The sequence below is a fragment of the Nycticebus coucang genome, chromosome 12, assembly GCF_027406575.1.
Source record: "Nycticebus coucang isolate mNycCou1 chromosome 12, mNycCou1.pri, whole genome shotgun sequence".
NCBI classification, from domain to species: domain Eukaryota; kingdom Metazoa; phylum Chordata; class Mammalia; order Primates; family Lorisidae; genus Nycticebus; species Nycticebus coucang.
This window is the reverse complement of record NC_069791.1, coordinates 82,505,619-82,528,076: the sequence shown is the minus strand read 5'-3', so window position 1 is coordinate 82,528,076 and position 22,458 is coordinate 82,505,619. Positions and strand designations below refer to the sequence as shown.

The 22,458-nt window shown below is 50.6% G+C and overlaps 1 protein-coding gene across 2 annotated transcripts; it reads left to right on the top strand.

Moving 5' to 3' along the window:
* Positions 1 to 41: 41 nt before the first annotated feature.
* On the top strand, positions 42 to 22,384 carry SEZ6L2 (seizure related 6 homolog like 2). Of its 2 annotated transcripts, XM_053555030.1 has the most exons (19): positions 48 to 424; positions 746 to 1,467; positions 2,408 to 2,539; positions 3,203 to 3,487; positions 4,106 to 4,245; positions 4,506 to 4,707; positions 11,082 to 11,267; positions 11,874 to 12,042; positions 12,982 to 13,145; positions 14,895 to 15,095; positions 15,858 to 15,996; positions 16,814 to 17,010; positions 17,144 to 17,338; positions 20,057 to 20,248; positions 20,357 to 20,548; positions 21,062 to 21,100; positions 21,280 to 21,397; positions 21,523 to 21,619; positions 22,164 to 22,384. In XM_053555030.1, the coding sequence occupies exons 2-19, from the start codon at positions 1,389 to 1,391 to the stop codon at positions 22,191 to 22,193; spliced, it is 2,757 nt and encodes a 918-aa protein (XP_053411005.1). In that variant the 5' UTR covers positions 48 to 424; positions 746 to 1,388; the 3' UTR covers positions 22,194 to 22,384. The 2 variants fall into 2 exon arrangements, with proteins under 2 accessions (XP_053411006.1, XP_053411005.1); XM_053555031.1 differs by lacking the exon at positions 21,062 to 21,100 and having other exon boundaries at positions 42 to 1,467.
* Positions 22,385 to 22,458: the final 74 nt, after the last annotated feature.

Here is a 22,458-nt window from a genome sequence, read left to right as displayed (position 1 = left end):
GCGGGGCGCAGGGGGCACTGTGCCAACCTCCGGCCGCCCCGCAATGCGAAAAGAAGGGGCAGTGCTAAGACAGGAGGCGGTACGAGCACGCAGACTGACAGTGGGGGCCGGCGCCGGGGGACTGCGGGGACTGCAGGCAGGGACTGTCGGTCTGTCTGCCAGTCCCTTGATCAGTCGGCCTGCGACTCTCCCTCCCTCTTGGCCTCTTCAAGAGCCAGCCCCTGACATGGGGCTGATTAAGACTGAAAGCGGCTTCAACCAATCACCGGCGACGTCGGGGGCCGGGTCTGCTCAGGCGGGGCTGAGAAGAGCTGTCCGCGCGTTGGTGGTGCTGAAAAGGGGCGCTCCAGGGGCGTTGTGAGGAAGACCAGGAGAGAAAATCAGAGTTGAAGACTCCAGTTGGCTGGCCAAGGTCACCTTATATGTACGAGGAGGGGAGTCTTTCTTCCCCAAACCCCATCCCATTACCCTCTAGATTCCTCACAAACGTAGAAACTCGCCATTCTCCCGCGACAGGGGAAAGCCCATTCTACCTGAGCTTCTGTAAAAGGCAAAGGGAAGGAAGCCCATGGGGTGTGTGGATGTGGACAGAAGGCATACTTGGGGGCCTAGCAGGCGCAAATCAATCTGTGTCCCCCTTCGGCGCCCTGGCAAGAAGAGATTCAGATTCCAGATGTGCTGGAATGGTGGGGGAAGGGGGGCCTAATAACTGCTGGGACCAAAGAGTTTCCTTTGCCTTCCCTAGGGGCAGCGGAGTAAGGATTACGGTCCTGGGTCATATGATCACTCCTTCCTCCATCTGCACTTCCTCCTCCCTCCCGCTTAAATAAATCCCAGGCCCCTCCTTTTGCCCGTCCCCAGGATCTGACGTGGGCTCGACACCTTTCTAAGCTTCTCCCTCCCGCAGCTCTGGTGCCCAAGCTTCGGCTTTCCGGGTTCCCCAACCCCTTCCCCTCCCCACAACCCCCCCTAGAGCCCAGTAGGGACCCTCCCGATCCTTGACCCCACCCTGAGCCCCCAGAAGCTGCCTTCGCCCTCCTAAGTCCCTGATCTTGGGATCCAGTCAGCCCAGTGGACCCAGGCCCCAGAGCAAGAGGATAACCCAGGCCACCCAGCCCCTTCAGCCCTTTGGGCCCCACCCCCTGCAGCCAGAACCGCGCCCCCCTCTACCACAGATCCAGGAGTAAAGGACAGAGGAGATCGAGCAAAGAGGGGTGGGCTCCAGGTGACCCCTAGTCCAATCTGCCTCAAGGGGCAGAGAATTTGTCTTTCTTTACTGACCCCTAGCCAGAAAAAAATATTAAAGGGAAAGATAAAAGGATCGGAGGAAAGGTGGCCTCTAGATTATTTAGGACAGGCATAGCGGAGAGGAATCAGGGTGAGTCGCCATGGGGTCTCCCAGGGCCCAGCACCGGCCGCCTCCCCAGCTGCTGTTCCTAATTCTGCTGAGCTGTCCCTGGATTCAGGGTAAGGACATGAGGGGGGAGGTGGGTCCCGGGAAGGTCCTCAACGGGGTCCTCCACCCTCCTTGCTCCTAACATCCTGGGTCTTCTGAGCTCATGGGAGAGGGGAGGGGCACAGCCAATGGGGAAGGGGCAAGCCAGGGCTTTCCAGCTTCAACCTAACGTCCCTTAACTCCCAATACAGAGGACATGGGGGAAATGGAAGAGGAGCTTTCAGCAGCATCTCAGGAGTTAAATCCAGAAAGGAGGGCTGAGAAAGTTGGGGGGATGTCTGCGGAGGTGGCAGAAGCACGCGGGATACCTGGGTGGGAGATGAAGGTTATGGGAGAGGCACCAGGCAGGGCACACACAAATGTTCTTGGATGTATGGACAAAGACAGAGGAATAGAGCCAAGCTCAGAGACAGATACTCAGTCCCCACTCTGACCCCAGCCAGACTCTGAGAAAAAAGGCAGAGATTGCAGAAAATGATAGAGAGGAAGAGAGAGAGAGAGAGAAGGCAGCCACACTGCAGAGACAGAAACCCAGAGAGAAAGCCAGGCACGGCAGAAGCAAGGACTAGGAGGTGTTGCCAGACCCTCCCGCAGAGCCCCAGGGCTGAAGGGAGATCACCATTGAGGTGAAAAGGCAGGCAGCATTTTTACCGCCCCCACCTCTGCGCGCACTCTGTGGCACTGTCCTGGGTTTGTACCAGTTAAGAATCTCACTGAAGGCCCACACAGCCTGAGGGGAGGGGTGCTTGGGTGTGGGAGGAGGGGGAGAAGAAGAGTAATTGCCGTGAGGGGCAGCTGGGAGCCCCTCCCCCATCTTGGCTCTCAGCCCAGCCTGGGACCCTCTGAGGCCCTGCAGCCGATGAAGAAGGGAGGAAGAGCTCTGGAAAAGATCTCTCTGGAGAAGAAAGGGATGTGGGGGAGTGGAGAGGCTCACACATCTTCACCTCCTAGGTCTGCCCCTGAAGGAGGAGGAGACATTGCCAGAGCCTGGAAGTGAGACCCCCACCATAGCCTCTGAGGCCCTGGCTGAACTGATCCATGGAGCCCTGCTGAGGAGGGGCCCAGAGATGGGCTACCTGCCGGGTGAGGCCCCTAGAGTGGCAGGAGTGGCCTAGAGGCCAAAGAAGAGACATTGGCTCAGGGAGATGGGGAGGCAGGCTAGGGAGAGAAACAAGCAGAGAGAGGCTGCAGAGGGGGCAAGATCCCCCAGGAGCCAGTGGAATTCAGAGGGAGACAGAATGAGGCAGTTGCAGAAAGTGTCAAACCTGGGCATAAACAGAACCAGAGAAATAGAAACAGAATGATTAAGAGACAGGACAAAAAAAATAGACGCACAGAGAGGAAGACAGATGGAAATTGAGAGAACCAGAATCAGAGAAATGGTGGGAGAAAGAGAGAGAGAAGGAAATACAAAACCTAGTCGATCCAGAATCATAAAATCAAAGAGTGATAAGAATACTAAACAGTGAAACAAAGCGTTCTAGAGAGAGCAAGACAGAGGAGAGAGAAAGGTAACTGGGAGAGAAAGCTCAGGGAGAGCATGGGGTAGAGCGGCTGGAGAAGGGGGTCAGTCTGTGGAAGCTTGGGAGGCTGCGGGGAGTTCTGGTGGGATAGGGAAAACTGGGGGGCCTGTACTTTTGGGGGGAGGGCTTTTGGATTCAGTAAGGGAACCTCCAGTTACCTTCAGTCCTGCTCCCCACCTACATGTGCGCCTCCTGTACCCTGACTCCCCTTGCACTGTCCCAGGATCTGATGCAGAACCTACGCTAGCCACCCCTCCAGCCGGCCAGACTCTCGCAGCGCCCTCCCTGCCATGGGCCACTGAGCCAGGAACAGGGCCCCTGACAACAGCCGTAACCCCTAAGGAGGTCAGGGGAGTAGGCCCCACTGCGCCAGAGCTGCTGACCCCGCCCCCAGGAACCACAGCCCCACCCCCTCCAGGCCTGTCCCTGGGGCCTGAAGGAGGAGAGGAGGAGACCACCACCACCATCATCACCACGACAACTGTCACCACTACAGTGACCAGCCCAGGTCAGGCGATGGCAATAAGATGGGGATTGTGTCCAGGAGTATGAACATGGGAGAGGAGGATGGATGGGAGAGAGGCTGATGGGAACTGTGGAAGGAGTACTGGGTACAGATGGGAGAGGAGCCTCTGCTTAATAACAAGGCCTGGCCAGGCTGTGGCTCACGCCTGTAATCCTAGCTGAGATGGGTGGGTCCCTTAAGTTCAGGAGTTCGAGACCAATCTGAGCACGAGTGAGACCCTGACTCTACTAAAAATAGAAAAAAATTAGGCAGGCATCATGGCCGGTGCCTGTAGTCTCAACTACTCAGGAAGCTGAGGCAGAAGGATCAATTGACGGTACTCTAGCCTGGAAGACAGTGAGACTCTGGCTCAAAAAAAAAAAAAGTAACAAAGGCTTCTGTTTACATACCCTTGCTACTATTAGGCACCCTTCTGTGTTTCAGTTGGAGAAGGGAGTACTGAGTACAGGTAGGAGAGGAAGCATTGGATAAAGATGGTGAAGGGTGCTCAAGAGAAGACAGATGAGAACCTTCAGAGATACTTGGCAGGGAGGAGTGGCTAGTGTGGGGTCTGGATCAGGTCATGGGTTCTCTCAATCCCAGCCACTTATATCTCTTTAGTTCTGTGTAATAACAACATCTCCGAGGGTGAAGGGTATGTGGAGTCTCCAGATTTGGGGAGCACCACCAGCCGCAGCGTGGGGCTCCTGGACTGCACTTACAGCATCCACGTCTACCCTGGATATGGCATTGAGATCCAGGTACATAGACCTAAGCATGTGACTATGAAACTTCCAAGCCTTTTCCTCTGAGCCTGTGGGTGTGGACAGGTTTGGCCTAGGAGCCAGAGAACCTGAATTATGACTCAGATGATTTCAAAAATTCTTCTAGAGTTCTACAACTTGGGCAGCATCACTGTGGCATTTGGGCTGCCACACACAGAAAAAGCAGGGGTGGGAGACATACAAAATGAAACTCCCTGGCTGACTTGCCCTGGTGGGTCTGTGTTTGGCTTCTCTAGGTGCAGACTCTGAACCTGTCTCAGGAGGAGGAACTCCTGGTGCTGGCTGGTGGGGGGTCCCCAGGCCTGGCTCCCCGACTCCTAGCCAACTCCTCAATGCTGGGGGAAGGACAGGTCCTTCGGAGCCCAACCAACCGGCTGCTTCTGCACTTCCAGAGCCCCCGGGTACCAAGGGGCAGAGGCTTCAGGATCCACTATCAGGGTGAGGAGTCTGAGGGTGCTAGTAGAAGGGCAGGGGCTGAACTGGGCACAGGGGAAATCTCCAGGAGCCTTGTATGCACAGGGTGCTGAAGGGGGCTTTTCCTCCTGACTGAGACCCTGGTGGGCAGGACCTTCAGAAGAAACTTATGCACACTTATCTCACACACTCAGAGATCTGTGTGTTAATGTGCACATATCCAAGTGTTGATGTGACAATTTATCCATTCAACTCATCAAATGTTTATCAAGTGCCTACTTCATACCAAGTCCTGTATTAGCCTTGGGGAGAGGAATGAACAAACCAGGTATAAATCTAACTTCAAAGAACTCAGACTCTAGACAGGGAGACAGACAAGTAATCAGGATAGTTATAATTCAACAAGGTAAGTGTTATGATGGAGGAAACACAAGCAGTGGAAGCAAATATCAAAGGGATTTAAATTTCTTCCAAGGAATATGGGGACACCTTGGAGGAGGTGATGACTAAGCTGAGGCCTAAAAGATGAGTTAGCCAGGGAAAGGGTGGGAGGCAGGGAGAGGAGGAGAGATACAGATGTCTAGAGGGATGAAAAAACATACTCCAAGACTCAGAGAGAAAGTCTGACCCCCCCCCCAAAGGAGAAATAATTCAGCATGGAAGATAGAATTGGTCTAGCTGTGTGACCTGGGACAAGTTATTTAAACTTTCTGTGCCTCCTGGTCTTATCTGGAAAATAGGGATCATAATACTCATGTCATGCTATTATTAGAAGGATCCAATGAGATAATACAAGTCAAGTGCTTAAAACAGTGTCTGGTACACAATGGGAGCTCAAAACTGTCAGTCATTGTTATCACAGTCAAAGCACAGAAAGTGATGGGGGAGAAAGAGACAAGACTGGGGCTTAGCGCCTGTAGCTCAGTGGTTTGAGCATTGGCCACATACACCGAGGCTGGTGGGTTTGAACCTGGACCGGGTCTGCTAAACAATGACAACTGCAACAAAAAAATAGTTGGGCATTGTGGCGGGTGCCTGTAGTCCCAGCTACTTGGGAGGCTGAGGCAAGAGAATCGCTTAAGCCCAAGAGTAAGGTTGTTGTGAGCTATGATGCCATGACACTCTACCAAGAGTGATATGTAGAGTACCGTCAAGAGTGATATGGTATTTTTTTCTGATACCAAGACTCTGTCTCAGAAAAAAAAAAAAGAGAGAGAGCGAGAGAGACTGGGAGGCAGGTTGGATTCAGATCACAAAAAGGCTTATCAGCTTAGAGGGAAGGAGGGAGAGGGTGGGGGTCACAGTGTGTGATACACCTCTTGAGGGCCAGACACAATTATAAGAGGGACTTTACCTAACAAATGCAAGAAGTGTAACCTGGTTCTTTGTACCCTCAATGATTCCCCAATAATTAAAAAAAAAAACACTTCACTGAAGAGTTCAGACTAGTTTAGCCTGCAGGTGACAGGGAGACATCTGAAATGTCTTAAGTAGGAGAGTGATAACCTCGGATTTGCAGCTTAGATCCTTCTGACTTCTGGGGGCAGGGAAGGGGGATATATCAGTCTTGACTGCATTTGTGAGCATCAACTTACATGACCTACACACGTGTACAGTATAAGAGTATGTTCTAGCAATATACATGTGTACCAGACAGGAAGCCCAGCTAGTGTCTCTGTGCTAGACACTGTTGTCTTTTCCAAGGCCCTTCCTATGCTCCTCACAAACAGAGAGGGCAAAGTATGGGGCCCAAGTCCCCCTTCACAGCACCTCAGCGTTTTGCCTGGCTCCAGGTACCTGCCCTCCTTGTGAGATCTGCTGATTTCAGATACTGTGTATTCCTCATCCAGTATGCAATCCATATCTGCTCCAGCCTCTCCCCAGGTCTCTGCTCAGGACCTGCCCCAAGGGCTCATGTATGCCCAGTAGAGGGGCCTATTTGTGGAGGAACCAGTAAGCTTAGGACATGTACTTGGTATTAGGGGGCCTGGTTGTTAGAGAAGGAGAACAAGCTATGAGAGCCGAGGGCTGGACTTCAGATATTACAAAACAGCTCCTCACTGGCTCCTTTAGGCAATCACTTCCCTAGGGTATTGAAAATAGGACTGTTTAGGCTAAGTGGAGCATTTGGGGAAGCAGGCCTCTTTTACCTGCCTCCGTCTTCCCTGCTTTGCGGCTGCTGCAGGCACCTTTGGGACTATGGCTCTGTTTAAGCCCTTCCCAGCCTGCACCAGCTGGGCCCTCTGGTCCAAAGTGGCCTCATTAGCTTCTCTGGAAGGCCAAAGGCGCCATCACCCCTCACCCCAAGTACAGCAAACTTTCCTATTTACAAAGCCCTTTCACCAACCATTGTTTCAGTTGTTTCTCACAGCAACCCTGGGAATGGCCATTGTCAGTTCACTCAAAGGTTATATAAATTGTTCAGCTACCTGCAGATTTATTGCAGAATCAGAAACCCGATCCCCAAGTCCCTAATTCCAAGTTATTCATTAATTGAGGCCAAGGTGGGTGGCGGTGGTTAACATTTTTTAAGCACCTTCTATGTGTCAGGTGCTTTGTGTGTTTCTTTTATTTAACTTTCAGGCCAATCCTCACTGATAGGAAATATTATTGCCATTAATAGGTAAGAGGCCCCTAGTGATGAAGTCACATGCTCAAAGCCATGTAGCTAGTAAGTTGTGGAGCTAGAATTGACACTCACGCTATCTGTCTCCAAATTCAGTGCTCTTTGCACTATTCCACACTGCCTCCAGACTAGGCTCCTAGAGGACAAAAGAAATAAGGCATGGTTCATCTCACAGTGTCGAAAGACAGTGGTTAATATGAGTACAAAGTTATGTGTGCAGGATTACGTATAGATAAGAGAACAACTAACTCTGTTGGAGAGGGGAGGAGTCAGAGAGGCTTCCCGGAAGAGGTGGTACTTTAGTTACTCCTTGAAAAAGAAAGAATGCTAAGAGGACTTTTGTTCTCTTTTTTTTTTTTTTGTGACGAGACAGAGTCTCACTTTATCACCCTTGGTAGAGTGCCATAGTCCCGTAGCTCACAGCAATCTCAAACTCTAGGGCTCAAGCGATTCTTTCCTCAGCCTCCCAAGTAACTGGGATTACAGGTGCCCGCCACAACACCCAGCTATTTTTTGAGACAGGGTCTCACTCTTTCTCAGGCTGGTCTTGAACTCGTGAACTCAAGTGATACACCCGCCTTGGTCTCCCTGAGTGTTAGGATTACAGGCTTGAACCACCACGCCCGGCCTTCTTTTTATTTTTTATTTTATTTTTTTTGAGACAGAGTCTTACTCTGTTGCCCAGGCTAGAGAGCTATGGCATTCAGCCTAGCTCACAACAACCTCAAACTCCTGGGCTCACATGATCCTCCTGTCTCAGCCTCCTGAGTAGCTGGAACCACAGGTGCCCAACACCATGCTCAGCTAATTTTTCTATTTTTAGTGGAGACAGGGTCTTGCTCTTGATCTTGCTCTTGCTCAGGATGGTCTCGAACTCCTGAGCTCAAGGGATCCTCCTGCCTCATCCTCCCAGAGTGTTAAGATTATAGGAGTGAGCCACTGGCACCTGGCCAAGAGGACCTTCTAGATAACGGCAAGGGCATGAAGAAAAATATGGAGGTGGGACCTTAAGGAATCACAAAACTGTGCTGTGTAGGTGCTGAACACTAAAGCCAGTAGTGCAGGGTTGGACCTAACTGTGCAGAGGGCTTAAATATCAATCTAAAGCATTCAGACTTGATTCTGTTGGCCCTGGAAAGCCATTACAGAGGCTTTTGTACATTTATTGAAACTGCTGTGTTCTATAAGGTTATTTTTGTGCCTGTCTATTTCAGGAGACTATGGATTCCTAAAGGGCAAGGCCTGGGTCTTTTTCATCTCTCTGTCCCCTGGGCCCAAGGAAGGGACCAAATCTCTTACAGAATCACTGAGGGCTAGAGAGTCAGACAAAACAAAGGGCTAGGCTAGTTAGTATATCTGAAGCCCTCTACTAATCAAAGCCTGCCTCTCTTACAAGACACAGCATTGGTGTACTTCCTCCAAGAAGCCTTTGTTTGTTTGTTTGTTTCTCCTATAGGCACAAGGTGAAGGATAGCCTTTTTCTTTTGAGACTCAAGTTGTCACCCTGGGTAGAGTGCCATGGCATCATAGCTCACAGCAACCTCCAACTTGGGCTCAAGGAATCCTCTTGCCTCAGTCTTTCAGTCTTTTCTATTTTTAGTAGAGATGGGGTCTTGCTTTTGCCCCGGCTGGTAGAACTCGTGAGCTCAAGCAATCCACCTGCCTCAGCCTCCTAGAATGCTAGGATTACAAGCATGAGCCACCATGGTCCGCCAACAGGAAGACTTTCTTAATGAGTTCTGCCCAGTTCTGAAACATAGACACACAGAGTTCTGTCAGGATCAAGTTTGGAGCCCATCATTTACTGACAAGTGAATTTCTTTTTTTTTTTAAATCCCATCTGCTGCTATAAGAATTTTAGGAGTCTTATAAAAACAATGCAAGCAATACAATTATATAGAATAAGTAAGAAAAACAGCTGGGCCTGGTGGCTCATGTCTGTAATCCCAGCACTTTGGGAGCCCAAGACAGGAGGATCACTTAGAGACCGGGAGTTTGAGATTACCTGGGCAACATGTTCAGATGCATCTCTACAGAAAATTAAAAAAATTAGCCAAGCATGGTGACACATGCCTGTGGTCCTAGCTACTCAAATGGCTGAAGTGGAGGACCTCTTGAGCCCAGGAGTTTGAAGCTGCAGTGAGCTATGAAGCTATGATTGTGGCATTGCAGTCCAACCTCGGTGACAGAACAAGACCCTGTCTTTATTTATTTTCTTTGTAGAGACAGAGTCTCACTTTGTTGCCATTGGTAGAGTACCAAGGTGTCACAGCTCATAGCAACCTCCAGGCAATTCTCTTGCCTCAGCCTCCCAGGTAGCTGGGACTACAGGCACCTACCACAACGCCCGGCTATTTTTTTTTTTTTTTTTTTTTGGTGCAGTTTGGCCAGGGCCGGGTACGAACCCTCCACCCTCGGTATATGGGGCTGGCGCCCTACTCACTGAGCCACAGGCACTGCCCTATGCCCTGTCTTAAAAAAAAATGGCACCAGGTAATGCTCATTTGAGTTGAAAAAATAGAATGTAGCTGGTCAGGCCTTTGTTGCTAGGGATAAAACCTTAATCTGGTTCCAAGCTTCCTCAAAGCCAGTGCAAAAGGGGCAATTACATGGTTTTCGTTGCAAGAAAGGAGAAAATATATAAGTCTTGGAGAAGAGCAAAGATTTCCCTAGTACTTCATGTCACTAGAGGATTCATTTAGGGGACACTGAATATTAAGGTCTTTAATGACAAAATAGTCTAAGTTCCTTGAGATGTTCCCTGTGGTTCATCTGGATGAAAGCTCAGGGAACAATGCCATGGTGCCCCTCTGTGGGGGAAGGTGTATGCGTGTGGAGAGGAGAAAGTGCTCTGAGTGCTCATAACCTGGAGCCTCAATTTCTTTCTTTTTTTATTTTATTTTATTATTAAATCATAGCTGTGTACATTAATGCAATCATGGGGCACCATACACTGGTTTATAGACCATTTGACACATTTTCATCACCCTGGTTAACATAGCCTTCCTGGCATTTTCTTAGTTATTGTGTTAAGACATTTATATTCTACATTTACTAAGTTTCACATGTACTCTTGTAAGATGCATCGCAGGTGTAATCCCACCAATCACCCTCCCTCTGCCCTCTTCCTCCCTCCCTCCCTTTCCTCTCCCCCTTCCCCATATTCTTAGGTTATAACTGGATTATAGCTTTCATGTGAAAGCCATAAATTAGTTTCATAGTAGGGCTGAGTACATTGGATAATTTTTCTTCCATTCGTGAGATACTTTACTAAGAAGAATATGTTCCAGCTCCATCCATGTGGAGCCTCAATTTCTACATGTGGAAAAATGGGTCACAAGGTGTTTCTCTGCCCACCTCAAAAGCACTGCGTGAACTCACTTGGGAAGCTGAAAAAGCTCTGCAAATATTATTTTTTATTACTAGAGCTGGACTGAGTTCAGGGTAGTCAACTGATTTGCCTGAGGTCACACAGGAAATGAGTACCAGAGTTCAGAGTAATTTCACTGAGCCTCAGCTACTTCACCTATAAAAAGAGGGCCAATGTGGGTAAATAACAAAGATTAAGGGAGATGAGAGATACTGAAATTACCTCTTCAGATGGGATGGTGCACCTGTTTGAGGGGCTCTTGTTCTTCAGTGTGTGCTCTAGTCCCAGCCAGTCTCTGCCCCCAAGGGGGCTTGGAAGCAGAGGGAGGAATTGCTGGAGGATTGGTATGAGAGGGAGGTGTGGGGAAACGAGTCCTCTTCCTCTCATCTCTGCCTGGTGCAGCCTACCTTTTGAGTTGTGGCTTCCCTCCACGACCGGCCCATGGGGATGTGAGTGTGACAGACCTGCACCCTGGTGGCACCGCCACTTTCCACTGTGATTCAGGCTACCAGCTTCAGGGTGAGGAGACTCTCGTCTGCCTCAATGGTACTCGGCCAGCCTGGAATGGTGAAACCCCCACCTGCCTGGGTGAGTCGGGGCTTCTGTCTTGGGAAACATATTGGGAGGGCCCTATCCTGGGGTTCTCCATCTGGAACTCTTTACACTGAGGGTCTCTATCCTTGGGGAGCTTCCATCCTTGGGCAGTCTCCATCTTGGAAATCTCACTAGAGGTTTCCATTTTGGGGACTCACCATTCTAGAGATCCCTTCTTCTGGAGGAGAAAATTATTCTAGGGTCCGTATCTGGAGGGTTTCTATCTTGGAGTGTCTTCCTCTGGGGGCTCTCATAGCCTGTGGAGTCTTCATTCTGGGAATTTCTGTCTTGGAGATTTTCAGTCTAAAGGTTTTAATTTTGGGAATCCCAGCCTCTCCCCCATCCCAGGGTATCCATCCACATCTGGGGGAGGGAGAATTCTTCATTTTAACAGAATTTTTGTCCTGGGGGATGTCCATCTTGGGCTGGTCCCCCTCCTGGGTGGTGGCCTGGAGAAATTCCTCCTCTGGGGTGGTGAGCCTATAGGGCAGAGGCCAAACCAAAGGTGAGGATGCAACAGCTCTGAAGATAGCTCTGGGAAGGGCTGAGGCCCAAAGAAGGACAAGTCACATCTTAACCTGTCCCCTTCTCTGCCCACAGCCTCCTGTGGTGGCATAATCCACAATGCTACACTGGGCCGCATCGTGTCCCCTGAGCCTGGGGGAGCTGCAGGACCCAACCTTACCTGCCGTTGGGTCATTGAAGCAGCTGAGGGACGCCGTCTACACCTGCACTTTGAGAGGGTCTCCCTGGATGAGGACAATGACCGGTAAGGATCTGGGCCTTGGATCAGAGGTTCCCACCTTCCTCTCAGGGAAGCAGGGAGGCTGCGGTGGGGAGTCAGACAGATCTAGGGTGGATCCTGGTTGAGATATGTGCCAAATATGGTCTAGTCCTAACCTGTCTCAAGGAGTATAGCTGTGCAACCTTAGAAAGATTATTTAACCTCTCTGTGCCTCATCTGTGAAATGAAGATAATAGTACCTCTCTCTTAAGATTTATAGGAGGACAAATGCACTAATATGTAAAGTACTCAGACTGGACAATAAGCACTATAAAAGCAGTGGCCATCTTCACTGTCATTATCATTCTTTATCTAACAACCTGATATCCCAGCTCTGCCAGTGCTCGCTCTATGATCTCGGACATGCTACTTAATCTTTCTGTGCCCTAATATCCTCATACATAAAATGAAGGATAGAAATAGTATTTGGCTCAAGAGTTCTTATGAAAATTAAATGAAATAAAATGTGTAAGGGCTTAGAAGAATGCATGGCATGTGTTAATGTTTGTTAATAATAGTTGTAAAAATAAGTTAGGGTGAGGTGTGAGTGGCTTACACCTGTAATTCTGGCACTCTAGGAGGCTGAGAAGGGAGGATCACTTGAGGCCAGGAGTTTGAAACAACCCTGAGCAAGAGCGAGACCCTGTCTCTGCAAAAAAAATAACCAGAAAATCTTAGCCAGGTGTGGTGACTGGTGCCTGTAGTCTCAGCTACTTTGGAGGCTGAGGCAGGAAATTGCTTGAGCTCCAGAGTTTGAGGTCACATTGAGCTATAATAATACCACTGCACTCTAGTCAGGGCAACAGAGTGAGATCTTGTATCAAAAAAAAAAAAAAGAAAAGAAAAGAAAAAGAAAGAGCAGGCGAAGGGTGAGGCAGCTTCAAAGGGAAAATTGAGCTCCTGGCCACCTTCTGTCCATCTCAGGCTGATGGTGCGCTCAGGAGGCAGTCCCCTCTCCCCTGTGATCTATGACTCAGACATGGATGATGTCCCAGAGCGGGGTCTCATCAGTGACGCCCAGTCCCTCTATGTGGAGCTGCTCTCAGAAACACCTGCTAATCCCCTGCTGCTGAGTCTCCGTTTTGAAGGTAACTGCCCTGCTCCCCGATTGGGCCCCCATCCCTGCACGGTCCCCCCTTGCAGGAACAGGGCACAATCACAGCACGTACTCTATGCCTGCTCCTCTCTGTGTTGGGACCTCTGAGACCTGACTCCCCACCTCAAAACTACAACGATCTCTGCATATGGTGAGGTTGTTTTTTCTGTATGAACTTCATATGTGGCTGGATCCAAGCACACAGCCAAGAGAGCAGTTACCTCGATCTCTCACTTCTTTTTTCTGTTGGCTTTAATTCACAGGCAGGCTTTCCCTATATGATGGGCCTAGCTGCACACTTACATGCCACCAACTTAGAAACTCCATCAGAGAGAGTGAACACTCATATTTTTCCTGACAGCTTCAGCAAAAGTGCCAGGAAATGCTATCATTGACCTGGCTACAGTCCCGTGCCTTTGCCTGAGCTAGTTACTGCAGTTAGGGAAAGGTGGTATGATCAGCAGATCTGCACCATGCAGCCATCCCTGGTCAGTCCCCAACTGAACTTCATGGACTATGAGTAGGGAAGGCAAGTTTTTCAAAATAACAATAATGGGGGAGAGGGAGTGCTGTTACCAGAAGAAGGGGGAATGGATGCTGGACAGGTAGAAACAAGGTCAGTGATCACAGAAGCAGAGGCATTTGAGGTTGGCCTTAAAGATTAGAAGGTATTTCAAAAGAGGAAGATTGGAAAAGAACATCTCAAGTAAAAGGAACAGTATGAGCAAAAGTGAGGAGGAAGAGAAATGCCTGGTATGTTTGGGAAACAGAATCTCCATGTGGCTAGAGCAGAGGATTTGTATAAATAGTAGCAAGACAGAGTCAAAGAAAATGAAATGCTCAGAGACAGGAGGGGCTAGTTTCTCAAATGAATCATGGGAGAAAGGGAATTGGCACTGGGCCCTGATAGATGGGTAGGATTTGGACATGTTACCTTACAGGTTAAGTAATGGTGAAACAGAACAGTGGATCTACAAAAATCAATTGCATGATCGATTCTGAGAATGTTCAAGTGTAAAGACCACTGGTCTTTTATTGAGAATTCCTACTTTTGAAGCCTGCCTCCATAGTCATGTACCACTGCTGCACTATAAGCTTCAGATTCTTCATCTGTGTCATAAGCACCTAAGTCTTACCTCACAGGTACTTTTGCATCTAAGATGTGGTCATGGCAGCAGAAACTAAAATGCTCTACAAATGTTCATTTTTGCTGATTTAATCTAAAATAAAAACTGAGTAGCTTTTGCATGAGCTGCAATTTTGGATTCTAGCAACAGCATGGATGATCAGAATCCAACTGTTACTTTTTTTTCCAACTGTTATTTTTGAGGAGAGAATACACCTACACAAGCCAGTTCTCTAAAGGCAACCCCCCCTCCCCAACCTGCCCTCCTTTGCAGTTTCCAGGGCCAAGTTTCTGAAGCTGGGAATGTAGATTTGAGACTTGGTTCTGCCATTGCCTTCTGGGTGACCTTGGACAAGTGGCTTGTTGTCTGTAGCCCTTCTCATCTCCAGAATGGTGGCTGGGATTTGACTAGCCTAAAGTGTTCTTTACAGAGACTGGGGAAGTAATATAAATGTGTGAATGAGGAGGGTTAGGGTTTTGACATACTAGAGAGGCACTGAGTTTTAAGAAGCCCACTGAATGGCCAAAACAACAGCTAAATTCAGCTCAAGTCCCCAGTTTGAGATCCCTTAAGGTCCGTCCTAATGCTTAATTTTGTGATTGATTCCTCCCTAGCTTTTGAGGAAGATCGCTGTTTCGCCCCCTTCCTGGCACATGGCAATGTCACTACCACAGACCCTGAGTACCGCCCAGGGGCACTGGCCACCTTTTCGTGCCTCCCAGGATATGCTCTGGAGCCTCCTGGTCCCCCTAATGCCATTGAATGTGTGGATCCCACAGAACCCCACTGGAACGACACTGAGCCAGCCTGCAAGGGTGAGCCCTCCACAACCCAGGAAGTACTTCAGTCTGCACACTATCCCTGAACTGGGGAGCCTAGGAAGGCCATTCAGCAAGAGACTTGCATACCCAAATCTAATAAACCCAAGCCTTGGGTAAATCCCTGTTCCTTCAGAAATAGCTTTTTTTTTTTTTTTTAGCTGAATCATTGGTGGACTCATTATCAAATTCAGGGGTCACAAACCCAAATGTCTTCAACAGCCAGAACTGGAGTTAAGTGGGTAGGCTGGAGAGAGAGAGTGAAGTTAATTAAGAGCAGGGCTGGGGATTGGGCACAACAGAATCTAGATGTGGCAAGAAATGGGACCATTGGGTGATACCTGTAGCTCAGTGGGTAGGGTGCCAGCCACATATACCCAGGCTGGTGGGTTCGAACCTGGCCCAGGCCAGCTAAACAACAATGACCACTACAACAAAAAAATAGCTGGGTGTTGTGGCGGGAGCCTGTAGTCCCAGCTACTTGGGAGGCTGAGGCAAGTGAATCGCTTAAGACTGAGAGTTTGAGGTTGCTGTGAGCTGTGATGCGCCAGCACTCTACTGAAGGTGACATAATGAGACTCTGTCTCAAAAAAAAAAAAAAGAAAAGAAAAAGAAAAAGAAAGAAAGAGAAACAGGACCGTAGATAATAGGAAACATGTGAGTTGCTGTGGCGTGTACATTGGATGTGGTGAAGGCTATTATGAAATGGACACTGCATGCCAACCTGGGAACTCAACCTGACACCCCTTTCTCCCTTAGCCATGTGTGGAGGAGAGCTGTCAGAGCCAGCTGGTGTGGTGCTCTCCCCTGACTGGCCCCAGAGCTATAGCCCCGGCCAGGACTGCGTGTGGGGCCTGCATGTCCAGGAAGAAAGGCGCATCTTGCTCCAAGTTGAGATGTATGTTTGGGTCCTGCAGAGGGTGCAGTTGGTGTGGGTTCAAGGAAGCATGGTGTGACAACCCACTAGACTGCATTCTGAGCTTGGTTGGCTCTTCTTTGCCACCAGAATTTGGTGGATATATGCTCTAATGAAAGAGACTACTGAGGGATCAGAATAGGGGTGGGAGACCTAGGTTCAAAATGCTAACTAGCTAGGTAACCTTGGACAAATAAATAGGGTAATGCAGGCTTCCTCAAGGGGCTTTGTCAACAACCAGCTCTGGCCTAGTTCCTCTGACTCTTTGAGGTTTCTGAGGCTGCCCCTGGAGCCATTTCCAGGGACCCAGGCCCAAACTGTTACAACAGCACCCTAGGTGGGTGTGGGTATAGGAAGCTGTTTTGGTCTGAGGTTGTCACGTGACCGGACAGAATCAGAGGTGAGGCAATTACTCAGGCAAGGCCCAGAGCTGTGCTGGGTTATCTCGGTAAGAGCCGAATGGTCTGTGATTGGCCAGAGCTGGCGTTGGGCTGGGCCCTGGATCCCACCGAGATGGAGGGGGGACTGGACAGTGGGCAGGACTAGTAATGAACAAAGGTGGGGATTGGGAAGCAGGAGATGTGAGGATCTCCACAACAAGTGAGACTTGGAGGGACTAGCACAGGAGAAACCGGGACTGGTCAAAATCGAGGCTGCACTAGACTTGGGGGATCAGGGCGTACAAGCCAGGGCAGGAGAGTAGGTGGGGTTGCTAATGAACAGAGTATGAGATTGGGCAGAACAAGAAGGGAGCTGCCGGTCGCAGACCAGCCCTACTTTCTGGTCTCACTCTCTGCAGCTTGAATGTGCGCGAAGGGGACACCCTGACATTGTTCGACGGGGACGGTCCCAGCGCCCGAGTCCTGGCCCAGCTGCGGGGACCTCAACCGCGCCGCCGCCTCCTCTCCTCTGGGCCCGACCTCACGCTGCAGTTCCAGGCACCGCCAGGGCCCCCAAATCCGGGCTTGGGCCAGGGCTTCGTGTTGCATTTCAAAGGTACTAATGGACAGGGGACAGGGGTCTGGCAGGCCAGAGATCCCAGGAGACGGCGCTGGAGCGAAGTTCCCGAGGCTGGAAGGGGTCCCGGAGTCAGAGGACAGACTCCAAACTCGCCCTCCCTCCCCTGCAGAAGTCCCGAGGAACGACACCTGCCCAGAGTTGCCACCTCCGGAGTGGGGCTGGAGGACGGCGTCCCACGGAGACTTGATCCGGGGCACAGTGCTCACTTACCAGTGCGAGCCTGGCTACGAGCTCCTGGGCTCCGACATTCTCACCTGCCAGTGGGACCTGTCCTGGAGCGCCGCGCCGCCCGCCTGTCAAAAGAGTGAGCCCCTGCCCGTCTGGGCCCCGCCTCCGCCCTTTCCCGTGAAAGTCTCTGTCCTGTCTTGGTTACATCCGTTTGCTGTGGATCCGGCCGGATCTTCTTCAGGTTCCGCGCCTATGCCTTTCGGGTTCTTTTCCTCCGCTCAGTGCCCGGAAACTATCCCCATTGGGTCTAGCTCATTTTCTCTGGGCTGCTTCCCGGTCTTCCACCGTCTGGGCTCTGTCCCAGTAGCCTGTGGGTCCCGCCTCAGTTTTATGGCCTTGCCCTCATAAGTTCTACTCTTACCGGGATGCCCAGGGTCCCACTGGTCTCCAAAATATCAACTCTTGGTCCCAACCTTCCTGAGTTAGGCCTCTCCCCAATCTTTTAGTCCCCGGCCCGGGACATTGTCCGGAGTCACTTTGAGTGGACCAAGGCTTGTCGAGGAACGTGGTTTATTCAAAGGCAGTCATTGAAGCCCTGTGCTAGGTTGCGTTTACTTGAAGGGGGTTCTGGGCCCTTTCCTACCAGGTCAAAGCTCACTATCTGGGAAGGGGACAGATACCTACAACTGATGCCATTATAGGTTGGTAAACACTGGGTGGCGCCTGTGGCTCAAGGAGTAGGGCACCGGTCCCATATGCCGGAGGTGGTGGGTTCAAACCCAGCCCTGGCCAAAAACCACAATAAATAAATAAAAATAAAAAATAAAAAAATAGGTTGGTAAACACTGAGTGATTTCAGGAAGGTACTTAGCATCTCTGAGGGTTGGCTTCCTCAATAATGACACTGGAATAGGGATTGTGAAGAGCAGGTGAAAAGTTTGCACATACTGCCTGGTGCTCTAAGCAGTGAGCAGAAGCTGCTCTGCATGTTAAAGAGGAGCAGCGGGCTACTTTTCTCAGGATGGGCCAGGAGATTTCACAGAGAAGGTGATAAAGGAGCTGGGGCTGGGCTGCCATGCCTCATGCCTATAACCCTAGCACTCTGGGAGGCCGAGGTGGGTGGATTGCTTGAGCACAGGAGCTTGAGACCAGGCTGAGCAAGAGCAAGACCCCATCTCTACTAAAAAAAGAAAAAGAAAGAAAAAACTAGCCGGGTGGTGGGGTGGGTGTCTGTATTCCCAGCTACTCCAGAGGCTGAGGCAAGAGGATCACTTGAGCCCAAGAATTTGAGGCTGCTGTGAGGTATGATACAATAGCCCTCTACCCTGGGCAACAGATTGAGGCTGTATCTCAAACAATAAAATAAAGGAGCTGAGAATGTTTATCTTTCAGAAGAGCAGAAAGGAGTAGCATTGGGTCACTTTCTCCAAATTTGGGGATGCCTACCACAAGAATGTAGGGTTTCAGGTCTTCCACATGGCCCCTGATGGGAATGGTGGGTCCAGTGGGGAGAAGTTTCTGAAAGCCAGATTTGAGGTGGACACAAGAAAACTCTCTAGTGACACACCTCCCCATTCCTGGAAGGATACATGGGATGTCAGACTTCCATGGGGCTGAGTGGCTGGCCCCCTGCCAAGGCTCAGGTGGGAGCTTGCCCCTACCTAAGGCAGTACATTGAACCTGAAGCAGGGCCTAGACTCAAGTCTCTAAATCTGTCTCTATCCAGTGTCCTGTGGCTGTGACCCAGTGATCATACTCTGTGACTCCATGGCTGAGGAACCATGGGACAGTCATTTGGCCACCTTAAGCCCCGGGCCTCAAGGGAGATGGCAGTGACACTGACATCTAAGGATAACCAGGGTTCTTTTTTTTTTCTTTTTTGTCACTTTGTCACCCTTGGTAGAGCGCAGTGGTGTCATAGCTCACAGTAACCTCAAACTCTTGGTTCAAGCGATCCTCTTGCCTCAGTTTTTCTATTTTTAGTAGAGACAAGGTCTCACTCTACCTCAGGCTGGTCTTGGACTCCTGAGCTCAAGCAATCTACCACCTCAGCCTGCCAAAGTGTGAGGATTATAGATGTGAGCCATTGCACCCAGACACCAGGATTAAACATTATGTTTGCTAAATGTTGATCAGGGTGCCTGGCACAGGCTTATGTACAAGAGATGTCTGTGATTATGACTCCACAACAGAGCTATAAACTCAGCTGCCTGCAGAGCCAGGCAGGCAGTATATGTGAGCAAAGTAGGCTACGCATGACAAGAGGGAGGGGAACAGTAGAGCTGGCCCCACTAAAGATGACACAGCTGGTGGCTCGGTGCCTGTAGCACAGTGGTTATAGGGCCAGCCACATACACCGAGGCTGGCAGGTTCGAACCCAGCCCGGGCCCACTAAACAATGACAACTACAACAAAAAATAGCCGAGCATCATGACAGTTGCCTGAAGTCCCAGCTACTTGGGAAGCTGAGGCAAGAGAATCGCTTAAGCCCAAGAGTTTGAGGTTGCTGTGAGCTGTGATGCCGTGGCACTCTACTGAGGGCAACATAGTGAAACTCTGTCTCAAAAAAAAAAAGATGACACTGCTGAGATTTAGCTGGTATGCTCTGGTATATTGGTGACATATTTTGAATTGCATCCCAGGACGGGAACCTGGGGTTGCCTCAATCAACCTGTTTTCCAAAAGAGGCTTGAAATTAAAAAATACATTGAATTTTAAGTTTTTCCATTTCATGCTCTCTTCATTCTGAAGAACTGGTGGGAAGTGTTCAGAAGAGATGGCCTCTCCCAGCCCTGAGCTTCTGGGAGATCTCTGAAGGCCTTAGCTTTCTCTGACCATGCCCTTCTGCCTCCAGTCATGACTTGTGCTGACCCTGGTGAGATCACCAATGGCCACCGGACTGCCTCGGATGCCGGCTTCCCTGTTGGCTCCCACGTCCAGTACCGCTGTCTGCCAGGGTACAGCCTGGAAGGGGCAGCTGTGCTCACCTGCTACAGTCGGGATACAGGCACCCCGAAGTGGAGCGACCGGGTCCCCAAATGCGCCTGTGAGTCTGGGGAACACCTCAGGGAGGGTGGCTGGGTAGCCTTGAGGAGCTCCTGTCTGCCCTGTGCTCAGCAGTACAGCTGGCATGTGACTAGCACACTCTTCACAGTGAAGTATGAACCGTGCCTAAATCCCGGGGTTCCAGAGAATGGCTACCAGACGTTGTACAAGCATCACTACCAGGCGGGCGAATCTCTGCGCTTTTTCTGCTATGAAGGCTTTGAGCTTATCGGCGAGGTCACCATCACCTGTGTGCCTGGCCACCCCTCACAGTGGACCAGCCAGCCCCCACTCTGCAAAGGTGCCTCGACAGACAGGGCAGGAGGGGCACATCAGAGTCTGGGGAGTGACAGGGCCGGGAAAGTCAGGTAGCAAATTCAAGACCAATGGGGAACCCTGCTGAGCTCCTCCATTCTCTTCCCATGGGCTCTCATTCTCACAGTATGTCCAAAAGTCCTAAGAATTTGGACATCATGGAATTACCCTAAATGGTATATAGAAGGGCCCTTGGTTTGGAAGTCCCTTGCCCTCTCTTGATAGGCCTCAGTTTCCCTATGTGACACATTCTAAAGCCTTGTTTGGCTCAGACTGTCCAGGAACCCTAAACTTTTAGGGGCCTGGAGGAGGAAGAAGGCTCTGCCCTGATCACTCCTCTCTCCTCCCACCCACCCACTGAGGAGAAGATAAAACTTAGGTTGAACAGAGGGCAGAGAGAACCAGGCTGTCCAGCCAGCCCCACCAGGCTCCCAGCCCTCTACCCAGCTTCCTTCCCTCCCTGGCTCAGACCCCGTCCCTCCCCCTCCTCTCCCTGCAGTGGCCTATGAGGAGCTCCTGGACAACCGAAAACTGGAAGGTCAGTGAGGGCACAGGTGGAGACCCAGGCCTGGTCAGGTCGGGAGGGCAAGACAAAGGCCGGGGGCAGGAGGCCACATCCCAGAGGGGTGAGGCCCAGGGTTCAGGGCCTGGGCAGGAGGCTGGGAGAGCCCATGACTGGGCCCAGCCTCAGCTCACTGGCCTCTCCTCCTCCTCCAGTGACCCAGACTACAGACCCCTCACGGCAGCTGGAGGGCGGGAACCTTGCCTTGGCCATCCTGCTGCCCCTTGGCCTTGTCATTATTCTCGGCAGTGGTGTTTACATATACTACACCAAGTAAGTACTCTACTCAGTGAACTGCCAGCTAAGGCAGATGTCTTACCTGCCTGGCACAGGAGCCTGGGTGAGGGGACCTCAGGGGCTCACCTGTTGATAAGCCCCTCATCCTCTCCCTTTCCTAGGCTTCAGGGAAAATCCCTCTTCGGCTTCTCGGGCTCCCACTCCTACAGCCCCATCACTGTGGAGTCGGACTTCAGCAACCCGCTATATGAAGCTGGGGTGAGCCCCTCCCCTGCCCCTGGAGTTCCCTATCTCTCAGCTACCCTAGGACTCCATAACCTTCTCTCAAGGCCTCTGTAATCTCTGTCTTGGGAATTTCAATCTCAGCTGCCTGCAGAGGCCATGTCAATGTGCAAAGCAAGCCGTGCATGAACAATAGGGACTGGTGAGGACTGTGGCTAATTAGAGACCGTGTGCTCCATCTAAAAGAGACAGCACTGGTCCATAGTGGATACTTAAGCTCAATTGCCAGGTCTTCCTGTTGTTCAAGACAATCTGGAAATTCAGATTTCTGTGTCATTTTGAGACACTACAGAATGAACCCAGCATGTATCTATTAGCCAGATTCAGCCCCATTCCTGCCCTGTGCCTTCTTCTCAAGTGCAACCTCCCTCCCCTATCCCATAGACATTTATTGATTTAAAAGTAATCAATGTTACTTTAAAAACCCAGGGTCTTTCCTGCTCCTTAGGGATGCCTCCTACCACTTTGCTGCATCCTCCACCCCCATCCACTCCAACTGATTTGATCTCTCTGTCTTCAGGATACACGGGAGTATGAAGTTTCCATCTGAACCCCAAGACTAAGGCTGCAGGACCCAGGATACCCCTCCCCTCCTCATCTGGGGTGGTGGAGTACAGAACCTGGTCTTAAACTCCTGGCTCCCTTCTTCCCTGGCAGTGTAAATAGTCTCCCCATCCCATGAGGGGGCTTTGATGGCCCTGGAGACCCTACAGTAAATAAACCAGCATCCTGCCGCCCAAAGCTGCCTCTTCTCAGTTGCCAAACAGAGGGCCTCCCTCCCCCCAACTGGCTTTTGAACCCTGGGAGAACTCAGC